Genomic DNA, 18,384 nt, shown 5'->3' with positions numbered 1-18,384 from the left:
GAGCAGTTTTCTAGAGAAAACATAGAATGTGTGTGTATCATGCTGCAAACAAGTCACTTATACAACACAATGACATTGACTTAATGCAATCATCTGTTTTAAAGTACACCACAAAAGGATGAAGGGTGACTTGAATGTTCTGCCAGTGAAATCTTTGTGCAGCATCCTGAAGCAAACAGGTATAGTTCTCTGCAAAATCCACTATGATGATGCATGTAGTATCAGAGAGGGTTGATTTGAAGTAGTGACTCAGATTTTGATACTTAATGATGTTGTGTTAAATTTTGAAGTTTTTGCATGAGATACTCAACAAATTCATCGGTCATCTTCATTAATGTCTCCAGTAAAGGTCGATCAGTTTGGATCCATCTTTGAATACAACATTTTCAAAATCTTTTAAGGACTCCAGCTCCATTAAAAAATTGCGCAGTTCATATTCGTCAGGACACTGAGAACAACAAGTTTCTGTAGAAGTTCAGTGTATGGTTCTTTCACATGTGTAGCATGCATTAACAGTTTTACATTTTGGTGATACATGCATACACATATGTTATGCATTACACGACTGTTTACAGTAACACATTCTTTTGGCCTAAGTTCACAAAATTTAGTAAAACCAATTTTATCTTCAGGGTATTTTTCTCTGAAAGCTGAGTAGTCTTTTTATCTTATACACTCTTTTGCCAGACAGTCTTTTTTATTAGCAGAAATGCGACTTATATCATCTTCACAGTAAAAATTCTGGACACGTTTTTCCACGTCCTTACATATTCTGTTTCCCATTTTATAACTCCCTTTTGACAAAATACCATCTTATTTTAGCAATACCCTCAATTTCTTTACCATGTATTCAGTAGTGTTAAAAAACATTTGGATTTTTTCTTTACTCCATGAAGCTGGTGCTAAGGTAAGTATTTGTAGTTTTTCTTTAACAGAACTTCTGCTGAATTTCTCTTTAAGTTTTTGCATTAAAATATTACAGTCTGTATATTCAGCACTGCCAGTTTCCTCAGACACTTTTTTCACTGGAACATGTAGCACTTCTGATGCTGTTTGCCGGAATTTTAAAGCTAAGCAACGAGACTTCGATCGAATGTATTCTGGGCGCCTGTCTTGTGCTCTCTTGGTAACCTTAAATGGTGGAATTTCAAGTAGTTCACAACTTTCGTTAAGTTTCTGAAGAGCTGTGGATGGATCTGGTGTATATTCTTGATCTTCAACTTCACATTCATCCATTCCTGGAAGGTTATCCCCCATAGGAGATAGAATGTCCTTACGGCATGTTATGCACAGCTTGGTACCTGGGATAAGTCCAAGGGTTTTACATTTCATTGCCATGGTTAAAGAAATAGGTTTCAAAGATTTCTTAGCAGGCTTTTTACCAAGCTTCATAAAAGGGTCACAGCAAATTCTTTGTCTTCAAATGTTCCCAAATATAGCCTTTTGTGCGAAGAACAAACACACTTAATATTTTCACAGGTGCTTCTTTGCTTCAATAATTCAGTATCAGCTTCATTCAGACTTGACATATCTATTAAATCGAGCTCTTCCCTGCTACCGCTTTTCTTCAGACACACAACTGCTGACCCAAAACCTAAAGAACATTTGTTTTCCATTGCGATTTTTAATCAACTGTGTATGTTGCAGAAAAGAACTGGTTGGTTTGAAACTTTTTTCTTGTTCTCTAAGTACCAGACAGAATGGCTGCTTATGTAAGAAGGACAAAATCAAGACAAAGTCCTTCAGATTTATAAAGTGCACAGACACACAAAAACCTAACACACGCAGCCTGTGTTGCATGTGAGTGTTGCTGCTAGACTGAATTTTCCATTGTTGTTTCATGTATTGTTGATTTGCTATTTGAAGCAATTAATTATTACAGCATTATTGAAAAAGTATAAGATCTAACATCAGAGGACAAACACCCTTCTAATTTTTTTTTATATGTTGAAAAGTATGGCAGTAGGAATTACTTGAAACAAAAATTCAGATGGTGAAACTTGTGATTCTGCTGAAATCACAAATTTTCAAACATTTATTGCTTAGAAACAGCACTTTAATAATTTTTTTTATTATAGCTCTATTCTTTTACTTTCCAATGACACCAAATTGAATAAAATTGATTCATAAATAATAAATTTATAGTGGTTACAATTTTATAAGGCACTTCATTTCTCAATGCCAATTGGTAGAAGGGACCCACATTTCAAAATGGTCTCCTAATTACAATTTTGGTCAAAAAATTCCAGAAAAAATATTTTAACCCTAACTCATTATGTACATTCTTACACCAAATTTTCAGAAAAATCTGTGACATAAGGGCAATGGCCACTGGGTGATTTCACATGAAATTATTCAGAACTGAACTGGAAGACTCTAGGAATATACTACAACCCCTATCACTCACATAGAGATCGTGAGGATAAGATTAGAATAACTAATGCATGCTCAGAGCAATTAAAACATATATGATAGAATAGGAAGTTACCCTAATGACTGGTATAACGGGACATTTACTCTGCCATACATTTCGCGGTGGTTTGGGGAGTATAAATGTAGATGCAGACTCTATGTTTAGCTGATGATACTACTATTATTGCAGGAAGTGAGCGAGAAGTTCGTGATCTGTTTTCTGAGTGAAGATTATTACTTTAATTTCAGTCTAGAGATAAACATGAAGACGACCTAACTAATGGTTATTAACTGACAGAGTTTAGATTACATCCAACTTACAGGCTACTTACAAGATGTGTAGGTAGTAAGTGAAATGTATACATAGAACCTCTAATCAATGACACAGGAAATTGTGATGAAGAAATAAAAAGATTAATTGTTCTTGGCTAAGTCTCAATGATTAAACCCACTAAAATCTAGCAGAACAGGCAATATCCAAAACAACATAAATGCACTTGGTGGACTCATTGGTGTTCCCTCTGTTCTTGTACAGCTACAAGACCTGGACCATGAAAGCTAGCAACAAGGGCCGAATCGATGCCTTCGAGAAGTGGTGTTGGAGGAGCATATTTTAGATACCATGGACAAACAGGAGAACAAATTATTTCATTAGATTAGAATCACAAGAAGTTGATCTTCCCATGTCAGTCAAAGCTACTTATATTAAGAAGAGCTGAAGATGGCTGCGGGGACATCTAGTCGACTATTCAGGTACCTAAGAAATGAATTGAGAGACATGTCGTCACACTTGGCAATGAGTAAACTGCTAATGATAATGAAAACACCTTACAGATTTGGACATGACAGCTAAAATTTCCATACTTGCATGCAGGATTAAGGATTCCCCCTCCCCTTGAGCCTGTGCTCAGTGTCAGAATGAAAACAATGACCTTTTACACCACGGATCTTTGCTCTAGTATGTCTGTAGGCTTTCACAACTGGAGTCAGTTTCCATAAACTGTCTTTTTGTTTGTAGACTTTCATATTGTTAAATCATCTGGCTTGTAACTCAGAAAAAATTATAGAAGCAGCAAATGTCTATAGCAATTTGCAATAAATAAGTCTTAAATGAAAGGGTAATTTTTCTACTTAGCCCATATTTATTTACACCTCTTCTTAGTTACACACCTAGTTTGAGCTCAAAAAGCCATTTGTGAGTGCTTACTGACATGTGCAGGTGCAATACACATGACAATGGCAGTAAACTCACACAATTAGCCATGGTATTAAGTTCAAAAGAGTGAAGACATTTGGTTCAGGTATTCTGACATCAACAGGCACCTGGCACAGTGACAATAGCCGAGACAGTGGAGACACACTTGGAAGGAGCAGGTTAAAATCCCTAACCAGCTATTTAGAATTAATTTTCTGTACTTCCTTAAATCACTTCTTATGAATATTGGGATGGTTCTTTGAAAAGGACATGGCTCATTTTCTTCCCCATCCTTGTTCATCTCAAGTTTGAGCTCTGTCTCTAAATGTATCTCGTTCTTCTTTAGGATTTTTTTTTCTGTCCCTTCTCGTTTCACCTCTGGCAACATGTGTCTTTGAAAAAAATGCCAATTTGGGTTTGGAGTTTACATTAAATTATAGGTCACCTATAATTGGTTAATGCCAGTTCAGAAGTTGGAGGAAGGGAAGATCTTAGCTTGAATAGGACCATGCTTAGTACTGTACTGCAATGTTTAAACAAACCTAGTTACAATGTACATCTTGAAATCTTGTGGTGGTAGCCTGACCAGTAAAGTATCCCAAGAACATTTACCTTCTGAAACTTATTATTGCTACCTATTTCTTAGATTAGATCAGATCAGATCCAGTCTTCATTCCACAGATCCAAAAATGAGATGATTTTTGTGGGTGTGGAGCATGTCAGAAAGTATGATACAAAAAACGTAGAACATTTGAATATAATACTTAACTGATCATTTCACAGGAGGTTGTCAGGATATGTGAATACATTACAGTAAACTGGAACTGCTAATATTTACAGAATTAATACACTATCAGAAGCAGATATGCTCATGCACTTTTAATAATTTTATCATACACAAAATACCCAATCTTGATTGTTATGACCAAGTGCTGTCAGAACAATCTAACAGACATATTTACATAAGCAGGTCTAACAGCCCCTGTTAAGATATTCATCTATAGAGTATTTAAGGAACCATTTGCACTCGAGCACAGAAGATATTTAATTTACTGAACTTAGATTACATGTGTCGATTTTTTAAGAGAAGAGAAAGCAAAACAAAGGAATTAACACCACTCTCTTGTCGCAGCCAGTAGGTATCAGCACTCTTATGTCATTCGTTGTCCTAAAAGGATGTAATATTTTGTGTGGCTCCACAGTTAGCAATATTGATACTTATTTGCAGAAAAGAGGCGCAGAATTAATAAGTCGCTCTGATCTGTGAATTATCTGCAATTATTTACCTAGAATTTTATGTAAGTGTCGTTCATATCGTAATGTATATGTTGAAATGAATACATGTTTTATTTCTGCGTAATGACTGAAGTTAATGTTTTGTATATTGTTGGTAGGCATGTTATGGGGCGATATTTTGCTGGGTTTGCTGTGTCTGCTTGATCTTTAGGTTTCAGATAAGTTATTCCATGTGTAAGTGTATCAGGGAATGTGAATGGGTCTGCAATGTAACTGTTAAATAATTTAGTTAGATGTGAATGTGTTGAGGTGAACTTCTTTAGCCAGAAATTTGCTATTTTATCTATTCCAGGGGCTTTCCAATTGTGAGCAGAATTAATTGCTTGGGTGACTTCATGTTGCAAAATTATCACTTCAGGCATTTGTGGTATCATCTTGTATGCATCTGTTTCTGTTTGTATCCACCGTGCATGCCTGTTATGCTGTACCGGGTTTGGCCATATGTTGCTCCAGAAGTGTTCCATGTCTGTTATGTTTGGTGGGTTGTCTATTTTTATGTGTGTGTTATCTATTGTCTGATAAAATTTCTTTTGGTTTGTGTTGAATGTTTGGTTTTGTTTCCTTCGCTTTTCACTTTTTTTGTATCCTCTAAGTCGTTTGGCCAATGCTTGTAATTTCTGCTTCTTTTCATCTAATTGCTCTGTCGCTTCTTGTTGTGAGATTTTACCTAATCTTTTTCATTTTTTGTCTGATATTTCATTTCTTATAAACTGTGTTAGCTATCCGATGTCTCTTCTCAGTTTTTCTATTCTGATCTGTAGCCTGTGTTGCCATGCTGGTTTTGTGGGTTTCTTCTGTGTGTTGGTTTGATCTGATCTCTGCCTAGTGTGTATATTTAGTGTAGTGAGTGCTCCTATATAAACCAGTAGTTGTAACTCTTCCATAGTTGTATTTTCATTTATTCTGTTGTGAATGATTGTGTTGATAGTTTTTATTGTTGTTTCGACTTGTGGGTTATTTGGTGGTCTATGCAAGAATGGTCTTTGTATTCTATATATGGTCTTTGTATTCTATATATGTTGGCTGAAATTTTTCTTCTATATCTAACATATTATTATTATTACTTTATTTTTATTTGTTAAAAGTAGAAGGAGCTGCCAATCAGAAAAGTTTTTGAAACTCTTTTTAAACTGTGCTTTATTTAAAAAAGATTGTTGGCGATTTATTGAAAATGTATGTTACTGAATATTGGACCTGTTTTGTACTAAGGTTGGTGATTTTAGATCTTAATGTAAATTGTTCTTATTTCTAGTGTTGATACTACCTATTAAGCAATTTGATGGAAATAGACACATATTATTTGCAACAAATTACATTAAGGAATAAATATATTAAGAAGGCAGCAATGAAAATACCTTCTTTGAATATGTTTCTACGTGGTGTTCTTGAAATTACACCAAAGTGAGTTTTATTACATGCTTTTACACTGCTAAAAAATTTTGCTCAGCTTGATGAGTTACCCAAAACATGATCCCATATGACATAACAGAATGAAAGCAAGCAAAGTATGCAAGTTTTTGCCTTTATATTTCCTATATCTAACAGCATTCGCATTGCAAATACAGACTTGTTTAAGTGCTTCAGCAATTCTGTAGTATGCTCTTCCCAACTGAATTTATTACTAGCCCAGAAATTTAACACCGTCAACCTCTTCTAGCTGCCTGTCTTCACATGTTATATGCAAGCTTGAAGGAAATCTCTTACAGACTCTGAACTGCATTAGTGGGTCTTTTCAAAGTTTAGTCACAGTGAATTAGCTTTACACCATTTATTACTGCCAGTGAAAATTTGATTAGCAAATATTTCTAAATCTATATTTGACTTGCTATTTATTGCTATGTTTGTATCACTTGCAAACAAAACAAACCTAGCACCCAACAGTGTGACAGACGAGAGGTCATTAATGTACACAAGAAAAAAACCAATAGATCCAAGACGGAACCTTGAGAAACACAACATGTAATTAATTCCCAATCAGATGAAGACTGATTGCTTACTCCACAGGTATTTGTTTCTTGTTAGTTGGGTAAGACTTGAACCATTTTGCACCACTACCAGTGACACCATAATATTCTAATTTACTTAAGACAATGCTGTGATTCAAACAGTTAAAGGCTTCTGACAAGTCACAGAAAATGCCAGTAGCCTGTAATTTGTTACTCAATGACTTAAGTACATTCTCACCGTAAATAGCCTTCTGTATATCAGAACACTTAAGGAACCCAAGTTGTGACTTAGACAATATATTATTAGCAGTCAGATGTTTAAGAAGTGAAATTGGTCAATATTCTGACGGTGCCTCTTTACGGCCCTTCTTGTAAAGAGGCTTAACTTCTGTATTCTGGAAATGTTCCACTGATAAGAGATTGGTTATGCGAATAATTTAAGGCAGAACTCAAATCACGTGAACACTAACTTTGTTGGTGTGTTATCATAGCCATTAGAATACTTCGATGTTAAGGATTTTATGATTTATGCTACTTCTCAGAAAGAAGTGTGTGTCACTTCCATTTTACTTAAGTTATTTGTAGAGATGATCTCAGATATTCCATTGCACTGTTTACTGAATCTCATAATGCCAAGTTGTCAGTAACAGAAATAAAGTACTTGTTTAAGAAGTTTGGAACGCTACATGCACTTGTTACCAATGTCTCATTTATTTTTAGTGCTATGTTCCCCTTCCATTCTGGCCCCATCTGTCTGTCTCTTCACCACATCCCATATGGTTTTTGTTTTGTTGCCTTATGTAATTACGTTTTTCATATAATAAAACTGCCTAGACTTCTAGATTACTTGTTTCAATGTTTTGCAGTATTCTTTGTAATGCATTACAGTGATAACATCAGAGCTGTTCACAGATGCCTGGGATGTTTCTCAAATATTTAAATTCTCTTCATTTCACATGTTTAACTTATTTCATTGATGTACCTACAAAATACACTCAAAGAACCAGCCCGAGACTGACAAGGTTTTCTACATATTAATTACATTATTCTGATTCCATCTTATCTGTTACCATATAGTTGAAAAATTCTTATTTATGGATTACTGCTCTTACAGTCAAAGCCATTTGTATGTCACTGTGTTGGAGGACTCCTCAAATACATAACTTCTAGGGTGAAGATTGAAACAAAGACGTGACAAAGCATTCTGTGACTGTTAAGATATATTAAAAGGATTAGAGCACTGACACTGCAATGACTCCACAGAATAAAGAGCACATAAAAGTTTACCAAAATGTCAAAAATTTGCTGCTCATATTATCACTTTTTTGTCTTCCATTTACCTACTAGGAAGCAGTGGAAAGAGCCAAAATTCGCCACCATCACATAAACGTTACTGTGCAAGAACTGAAGTAAAGATTCGTGTTAATTTTACTACTTTCTTATTAACATAGTCCTTTGATTCGTTATGTTCTTTCGGAACAAATTGGTTTGTACGAAACGTCTGACTTCCCAATCTGCTCGAAAGTTCACTTAAAACACAGCACGTAGATAATCTGGAAGGACGTCGTTTACAATTTCCAAGTATCACAGAAAGCAATGTCGCTGAGATGCATCCAGTTGGAGAATGTTTTCCCATGTTTCTTACGAAAAAAATACACGGTTTCATAATAATTACGAAACTGAGCCAGTGAATCAGATTGTGAATCCCTTTACGAAACTGAGTCAATGAACCAGATTGTGAAACCCTGTACGTGAAATTGAATGAGACTGAATACAGACAACTCCCACTGTTTTCTTTTGTAAATACACGAGTTTTCAAGGAGAAGGTACAATACAATTCTTTGACACTCTCAAACGAACAGTACTAATGTTACACTCGGAAGATACTTGTAAACAACGTATTTTCTACCTCAAGAAACTATAGGCTACGATCATGCGGGAAGGTGCACAAGTCACATTCAGCGTAAAGCCTAATGACAATAATATATTCTCTTCTTTAATGTTGTACTTTAAAACTTCTTTCCTTACCAAACGCGATAACCTTAAAAACACTCCCATGTTTCTCATTGCGGACTGCGACGCTTTCTGAACCCCGACCTCACTGCACAACAGCCAACAGCTGTTATCTGACACGTGTTACTTAACAGCATTCTCACCAACTACGATACAGATACACATTCTGCTGTATCATTAAGTTTACATAATACTATACCGTACTACCTTCGCAAATAAACGACGTGAACGAAAATGTTTTCGAAGCAAAATAATATATCATAATAAACAAACCCCATTTACGTTCGATAAAAGATTGACATTAAACTAATAATACCACAAGCTCAAGTAATATTTAAAGACTATACCACAAGAATGCGAAAAATACTAGCACTGTGCACATTCATATAGTGTAGCGCTTAGTAGGGATGCCCAAGTGGTTTACCATTTCGGAACAGTACGCTTTACTCTTCCTTCACAGGTGCCAAATATCTGATTTAACAATGCTGTGCGTTCCACCGAGAAACTAATATTCTAATAGAAAAACTGACACGCTTTTCTCGTCGAGAAAACCTCAGGAAGGAGGCGAACGTCTACATGACGATTTCGATTTATAGGCCTCTATAGCACCAAAATGTATCACACTCTATTAGTCAAATACATCAGCAATGTTTAAGAAAAATAAACTATCTGTAATATATAAATAAATGGGTACCGGTGTTGGTAATCATTAATGAAAAGTGACATGTTTTATCCTGGCAATTATTTCAGAAGTTTTCAGCTCAGAAGTAACCAGAATGGCACATTTAATTATTTTCCAAAAAATATACTATAAAATACAAGGTCAAATTCAAATGTACGAAACAGTCTCCCCATACACACCACAAATCTTTATTTCAAAAGTTATGCACCAGCATTGGCCCTGATTGCTTGATCATTCATTCACACGTAGTGTTTCGTAAATCACCTTATGGAGGAAAGCCTAGATGGATGTGGAATGACTCAAGTTATACATTAGCAAGCAGAAGCAGCCACTGCTGACTACTTTTGTAGAGTATTAATCTACTAACAACAAATTGTGAATACTGCCAATCTACTTTTAACTACCATACTGGTAGCCTATTCAATTTTGTAATTTACTTCCTGATTTCCTTACATATGTATATTAGGAGAAAAATTGTGCCTTTGAAAAAGGCATTGCTTCTTCTCTAACACTAGCCCTAATCAGCTGCAGTTTTTATATACTACTTCAAGATTCGCATCATGACAGACAACTGCTTAACAGTATAATGCAAGACATCATCCTATGTGTTAAAGGAAAATCATCTTTTAAATCTTTCAGGCAAGCCAAATTACCTTGTTCTCTAATGAGTTTGTGTCACCGTTTCAAGCATTTTTTTTTTTTTTTTTTTTTTTTTTTTTTTTTTTTTTTTTTTTTTTTTTTTTGTTTTAAATAGGACTGTATGGATCAAGCCTCAGGATACTAAAAGGAAACCCTGGATTACTAGAAGGATCAGAATTGCCTATAAAATGAAAAGAAATGTACACAAATTGCTAAGGATACATGATGATCCCACGAAAAAGAAAAATTCTAGATTGTACATAATATTTTAAAAAGAGTCATAAAAATTCCATAACCATGCTTGGTACATTGCATCTGAACTTGACAACTCCAACAAAAAAATCAAAAACCATCTGGAAAATTATTTAAAGGGAGAGTGAAGAAAAAACAGAGAGCATGTTTGATATAGAAATAAGTCAGGGGTGGAAACATAGTAAAAGACAGTGCATGATTTACTAATATCTTCAATATAAGTTTTTAGCAGATACAAGAAAACTGATTGTAAATACTCAGTGTTGATACAATAATCCTTCTGCATAAAGCTAACTGTTCCAAAGTTAGCTACATGCTTGTATCTCCTAAGACACTTAGTGATATCATGAAGACAATTAAAGAGGTGAAAGCAAAAAGTTCTTCTTTCACAAGGATATTTAAGCACTGTCGTGATTACATAAGTGCAGACCTGTTCATATATTTAACATATCCCTTCATCAAGATATTGGAGTTAAGAGCTAGATTCCTATATGCTTTACAGTGATAATAAAACTATAAAACCAATGCAAGAACAAAGTGTAATTAAACAGTTAAATTGTTGTAGCAGTCATAGCACTAACATGCAATTCAAGTAGACACTGGAGAAGAATTCTTCAGTACTCTACAGAGGGTGCTCTTTTAATTTACACAAATGTTAGCCCTCAATTGTTCCAGTGGTAAAAACTGAATTTCCTTAGGTAGAGCAAGAAACAGTTTTAGGGCCACCATTGGGAAGCTGTTCTGTACCTTTGTTAACTGACATTTTGACCTGTCTATACTATCTTTATTGCAAGTGCAGTGTTGGTGAACTTCAGTTCTCTGTCTGTAGGTCTCATGAGTAACCTTTACGTTAATGTGGCAATTGAACACATGCTGGCTGTAAGCATTCAAAACTTCTGATATGCAGATTCTATTGTATAGATAGAGAAGTGCTTAATGAAATACATTTAGCTGTAAAGAAAGTAATGCTGGAAGCCTTCAGTGATTACCATAGCAGATATTGTAACAAAACCTAAACAAATTCTGGTTGTATCTAAGTGCTATTAGTGGCACCAAAGCTAGCATCCAGTCCCTAGCGAATGAGACAGGAATTGAAACTGAGGGTGGCAAAGCAAAAGCTGAAATGCTTAACTCCATTTTCAAATTTTCCTTTACAAAGGAAAACCCAGCAGAATAGCCCAGATTTAATCCTTGTGCCACTGAAAATATGAGCAAATTAAGTTTCGTGTCAGTGGCATTGAGAAACAGCTGAAATCATTAAAGAGCTTGATGAAATCCATATCAGATTCTACACTAAATTTTTGGCTGAGTCACCCCCTCTTCTGACTATAATCTATCACAGATCCCTTGAACAAAAAACCGTGGCCAGTTCTCGGAAAACGCACAGGTCACATTCAGATTCAGAGTCTTTATTGGTCATTCAGCATTATTACATGCAATAGACTTCGTCAGTTCACTTAACCTATTAATTTTACAAAATTTCTAAAAATTCTTCTAATGAATAGAATGGATTTGTTAACAAGAAGTTATGAACATTTTCTTTAAATAAATTGTCACTCATTTTAAAGTCACCCAGAAAAACAGAATTGACAAAATTTTAAAAGTAGAGAGAAGAATTGCTAGAACATGCATAAATAAGAAATATCAAAAAGCTGGGCAATGGCGGATAGTTCCAAATGAAGTGGTATACAGAGAACTGGAGCCCATCACCGATACCATACGAAAGAAAAGGATCTCTTTTTGTGGTCACATTCTGAGGACACCAGAAACCAGATTATCAAGGAAAATTATTGAGAAACTCTGGAATTTGAAACAACAAGGAGGATGGCTTAAGGAAATAAGAGAGGATATGGAAGAACTGGAAATAACTCTGGATGATTTGCAGAACAAAACGCCAAATTTAAAGAAGTTGAGGGACACAGAAATAAGATTTAAACCAAAAATTGACAAACGACATACAATGAAAAGGGTATTTACAGATGAGGAACGACGAAAAGCATCGGAACGAATGAAGAGATACTGGGCCACTCGGAAGGGGAAAATACCAAAGAAGAGGACCAGAAATGATTGACTGAAGTGGTCCAATGAGGCCGTAAAAGCAGAAGAAGAAGAAGAAGAAGAATTTGTCAGGCTTGATTGACCCATTTTTAGACAATTTGTTATATATTTTAATTGCCATATACTTGTGACTATTGTTAGTTTTAGCTAATCTATTTTGTGGCAACAGCAGAGACATACAGGTTCTTGTAGAGTAGCCATGCCTTTGATTTGTTACACTTAAATTAGGTAGTTCAGCAAGTATGTAGTTAACACTGTCAAGATTATATAAATTAATAACTGTTAAAATTCTAAATTTAATGAACAATGGTTTACAATGTGTTCTGTTATCTACCTTAGCCATTACTCTGATTGCTTTCTTCTGTATCACCATAATTGCATTTATTTTTCTGCTCTTTCCCCAGAGTATTAACCCATACCTTAAAACAGATTGAAAAAAGGTGAAGTACGCTGTCCTTATGTACTCAAATGTCACACAACACATCAGTCTCTTCAACAAATATGTAACTCTTGACAACCTAACCACTATGTGATCAACATGAGAGTTCCATGTGAGACTTTTGTCAAGTACGATACCTAAAAACTTTGCCTTTTGTTTTTCTATTTTTGTAGTCTTTGATAGACTGGACCACATATTCTGGGTCTTTTCCTCATTTAATAGCAGACCACTGGCATTAAACCATGATGTTGCATTTTCTTTTGCCAATTTCATATCACTAACAAGGTTATTGTCATCTGCATACATATATGTCTTTACATCTATATTTCCTGGTAAGTCATTAATGTGTACAGGGAAAGGAAGTGGTCCCAATTTAGATCCCTGTGGCACTCCGTGTTGAACCTCGAGTATGTTTGACAGATGACTTCCTGAACTCACCACCTGTTTCTCTTTATTGAGGTATAATTTGATGAGTTTTAAACTTTTATCACATTTTCCATAGTACTCAAGTTTAGAGAGCAAAAGTGAGTGGCAACACAGTCAAAAGCTTTGCTCAGCTCAGATAAGTTACCTGTGTGTGTGCATGGTCCTCAAATGCTACTATAATGTCTCTGACTAAGAGCTCTATGACATGTATAGCTGACCTTCCTTTTCTGTAATCAAACTGTGATGCGCTTAAAATACCATTTAGTTCTAGGTACTCATACATCTGCTGATATATTATGCCTTCAAAGACTTTTCCTAGTACTGGAATTAGTGAAATTGCTCTGTAGTTTGCAGGATCTGATTTGACACCCTTCTTAAAGACTGGAGTTACCTTGGATAGTTTGAGAGGATCAGGATGAAACCCTTCTATGAGACACAGGTTTATAGAATATGTTAATGGTGCTGCAATGTAATGTATGATTTCTTTCAACAGATTGTTTGACATATTAAAAATATCTGTACTGTATGAATTTTTCATTTTTTTTTTTTTTGACTATTTTAAGAACTTCATGTTGGCGTACCTCTTTAAAGTGTTTCAATGATGATCTGGCCCTATTATGATTTAGGTTTGCTCTCTTAAGATAATCTATACATGTCAAATTGGGTTTACTGATCAACTTTTTGATATCATCAGCACAGCTTACAAAATATTTATTGAATGTATCTGCTGGTATTGGGACTGTCTTGTCAAAGTTTCTGACTTCACCTTTAACAGCATTAATTACTGACCAGGCTGTTTTGCATTGGTTTTTACTATTTTTTATGAGATTTGTGTTGTATCTTTGTTTCGCCAATTGCAACTCTTTCTTATACAGTTTCTTAGTGATTTTCTTCAACAAGGATAGTAGAAGTGATCTACAAAACTGCCATCCAATATTCTTAACACTGATTTGTTGTAGAATCTTACATGTTCTGAGGTCAGACATAATGAGGTATCTTGAACAGAATTACCTCCTCCATGCCAACCAGCATGGATTCCGGAAACACTGGTCGTGTGAAACCCAACTCGCATGTTTCTCACATGACATACTGAAAGCTTTGGATTTCTTTACATTTACATCTATGCAAACCACCATGAGGTATATGGCAGAGAGTATGTCCTATTGTACAAGTTATTATAGTTTCTTCCCATTCAGTTCATGTGTATTGTCTAGATAAATGAGTGGTTGAATGCATATTGTAATTATTCTAATCTTATGATCCCTATGTGAGTGATACTTATGGAAATGCAGTGTATTCCTAGATTCATCATTTAAAACCAGTTACTGAAACTTTGGCTTTCTTGGGATAGTTTATGTCCATCTTCAAGAGTCTGTCAGTTCAGTTTCTTCAGTATCTCTGTGTCAGTTTCCTACAGATGAAACCAACCTGTGACCATTGGTGCTACCCTTCTCTGTATGTATTCAGTATCCCCTGTTAGTCCTGTCTGGTATGGGTCCCACATACCCACACACTTGAGCCAGATTCTAGAACTGATTGCACTGGTGATAAGCTATCTCCTTTGTAGTCTGATCGCATTGCTCCAGTATTCTACCAGTAAACTGAAGTCTGCCACTTGCTTTATGCACAGCTGAGTCTATGTGATCATCCCATTTCATATCCTTACAAAGTGTTACGCCCAGGTGTGAGTTGACTGATTCCAACAATGATTAATTGATATTACAGACATAGAATACTATGTTTTTTCATTTTGTAAGGTCACAATTTTACATTTCTGAAATTTAAAGCAAGTTGCCAATCTTATCAAGATCTGGATGAATATTTATGCAGTTTCATTATAGATAAGTGCATCACCTGCAAAGAGCCTATTGCTATGATTAATATTTTCTCCAAGATTGTTTATATACAACATGAGCACTAAGGGTCTCGACACCCTTCTCTGGGGTAAACACAAACTTACTTCTACATCTGATCACGACTCTTCATCCTAGATAACATTCTGCATTCTCCTTGTCAGAAAGACTTCAGTCTAGTCACAAATTTTGCTTGACACCCCATATGACTGTACTTTTGACAACAAGCATAGGTGTGGTACTGGGTCAAATATTTTTTGTAAATTAAGAAATACTGTGTCTACCTGATTGCCACCATCCAAAGCTTTCAGTATGTCTTGTGAGAAAATTGCGAGTTTGGTTTCACATGATCAATGTTTTCGGAGTCCATGCTGGTTAGTACTGAGCAGGTCGCTCTGTTCAAGATACCTGATTATGTTTGAGCTCAGAATATGTTCTAGGATTCTGCAACTAATCAATGTCAAGGATACTGGACACTAGTTTTGAGTATGACTTTTATTACCCTTCTTGTAGACTGATGTGGTTGGTTGGTTGGTTGTTTTGGGGAAGGAGACCAGACAGCGTGGTCATCGGTCTCATCGGATTAGGGAAGGATGGGGAAGGAAGTCGGCCGTGCCCTTTCAGAGGAACCATCCCGGCATTTGCCTGGAGTGATTTAGGGAAATCACGGAAAACCTAAATCAGGATGGCCGGACGCGGGATTGAACCGTTGTCCTCCCGAATGGACTGAAGTGACCTGTACTTTTTTCCAAGAACTGGACATGGTTTATTGTTTGAGGGATCTATGATAGATTATAGTTAGAAGAGGAGCTAACTCATCCACAAGTTCAGTATTGATTCTGATAGGGGCTTCATTGCTTTTCATGACATCTTTGAACTCTGGCACTCTGTTGTGAATGCTTCAGCAGTTTACCATTAGGATTTTAATACTCTCACCTGTGGAAGGCATTTTTTTCTGTCTTACACTAACAACTTCTGGGTCTACAGTTACTGTTACCTCGATCAGATGGAGGGTCACCTAATTTAAAAAAAGCCCACACACATCTTAGTAGCAGCCTCCAATTTGTAGTGCACACTTGAGCCATTTAGGGGGATCAAGGCAGTCAGGTGAATGCAGTATCTCTTGATTTCTGAAAAGCATTTGATTCAGTACTACACCTACACTTTTTGTCAAAAGTATTATCATGTGGCATATCAAGTGAAATCTGTGACTGGATTCAGGATTTTTGGTAGGGAGGACACAGCATGTTACCTTGGATGGAGAGTCTTCATCAAATGTAAAAGTAACTTCAGATGTGTCCCAGGGAAGTGTGTTGGGACCCTCGGTGTTCATGTTGTATATTAATGATGGTACAAACATTAATAACAACCCAAGCTTTTTACAAAAAATGGCTCTGAGCACTATGGGACTTAACATCTGTGGTCATCAGTCCCCTAGAACTTAGAACTAATTAAACCTAACTAACCTAAGGACATCACACACATCCATGCCCGAGGCAGGATTCGAACCTGCGACCGTAGCGGCCACGTGGTTCCAGACTGAAGCGCCTTTAACCGCATGGCCACACCGGCCGGCCAGCTTTTTACAGATGATGCAGTTATCTGAAATGAAGTACTGTCTGAAAGAACTTGCATAAATATTCAGTTAGATCTTCATAAGATTTCAAAGTGGTGCAAAGACTGGCAACTTGCTTTAAATGTTCAAATATGTAAAGCTGTGCATTTCACAAAAAAGACTACAATATCAATGACACACTGTTGGAATCAGCCGACTCATCATACAAATACCTGAGTTTAAAAAATTATACAGAAATGAAATGGAATGATCACACAAGCTCAGTCATGGGTAAAGCAGATGGTAGATTTCGGTTTCTTGGTAGAATACTGGGGGAGTGCAATCAATCTACAAAGGAGATTGCTTATAAAACTCATGTGACCAATTCTAGAATCTGGCTCAAGTGTGTAGGTATCTGAGACTCGAGACTCGTACTAAATAGGACGAACAGGGGATACTGAATGTATACAGAGAAGGGCAACACGAGTGGTCACAAGTTGGTTTGATCTGTAGGAAAATGTCACAGAGGTACTGAAGAAACTGAACTGGCAGACTCTTGAAGATAGGCGTAAACTGTATTGAGAAAGTCTGCTGACAAAATTTCAAGAACTGGCTTTAAATGATGACTCTATGAGTATACTACAGACCCCCACATATCGCTCACATGCGGATCATGAGGATAAGATCAGAATAATTACATCATGCGCAGAGGCATTCAAACAATCGTTATTCCTGTGTTCCATACGAGAATTGAATGGAAAGAAACCCTAATATCTGATACAGTGGGACATACCCTCTGCCACACCTCACAGTGGCTTGCAGATGTTGTGAAAGTTAATTTACAGTGGTCAGTTATTCTTTGTTTGAGGTAATGACCCTAATTGCTTTCTTTTGCAGTAAAAGCATATTCTTGCAGCCTACAGAATGACCTCACAACAGCCCACGACTAATGCGCTTTTGGAACAGTACACTATTAGTAGATAGTGTTCTGATATTATACTTCTAGTTTCCTCAAGAGGTACAGGACCCATGAAAGTTTGGAACATATGTATTTAGCATGCTGTTGCCAGGTTAACTTGGTATAAATGAAAAAGCCCAGAAACTTGTGAGCTGCCATGTGACATAATGCTCCAATATCACTGAATCTGTACATCATCCTCTGAGTTTTGTCTTCACTAATTTTCATCTTGTTCATGATGAAGCAGATGTCATCTTCATTGAGAAGGACTTCTGCTTGTTGAATTGCCTGAACAACATTCTCTTCTTTTGAGAACAAGTTTCTATCATCTTCAAACTCCAAGGTGTGCCCGTTGGAGCCAACATCATTAACAAAAATCAGAAACTATGTCAGCCCTTTTATGGATCCCTGTGGCACACCATGTTGTAACTTCTTTTCACCTGTGTCTGTCTTCCACTGATAAAGTCTATCATCTGTTATTCAGGCAGGATCCAAGAGTTTGCAGAACAGATCCCCCAATACCATATGATTTTAGCTTACCAAGCAGGACCATATGTGAGATACAGTTGATTGCCTTACTAAGATCACAGAGTACTAGTGCTACATACTCTTTGTCTTAAAAACTCTGACTTATATTTGTAAGTAAGTTGAGTATTTCTG

General features: G+C 36.2%; 1 protein-coding gene across 1 annotated transcript in view; it reads right to left on the bottom strand.

The window, feature by feature from the left end:
• Positions 1 to 9,026, bottom strand: part of LOC124777247 (acetyl-CoA acetyltransferase, mitochondrial) — a 112,117-nt gene extending 103,091 nt beyond the window's left edge. Inside the window, exon 1 of the mRNA XM_047252574.1 lies at positions 8,878 to 9,026. Coding sequence (XP_047108530.1) covers positions 8,878 to 8,916 — 39 coding nt within the window. The 5' untranslated portion in view covers positions 8,917 to 9,026. The remainder of the gene's footprint in view (positions 1 to 8,877) is intronic.
• Between the last annotated feature and the right edge of the window lie 9,358 nt (positions 9,027 to 18,384).

This window comes from Schistocerca piceifrons, chromosome 2 (genome assembly GCF_021461385.2).
Source record: "Schistocerca piceifrons isolate TAMUIC-IGC-003096 chromosome 2, iqSchPice1.1, whole genome shotgun sequence".
NCBI classification, from domain to species: Eukaryota; Metazoa; Arthropoda; class Insecta; order Orthoptera; family Acrididae; genus Schistocerca; species Schistocerca piceifrons.
This window is presented reverse-complemented; position numbering and strand designations above follow the sequence as displayed.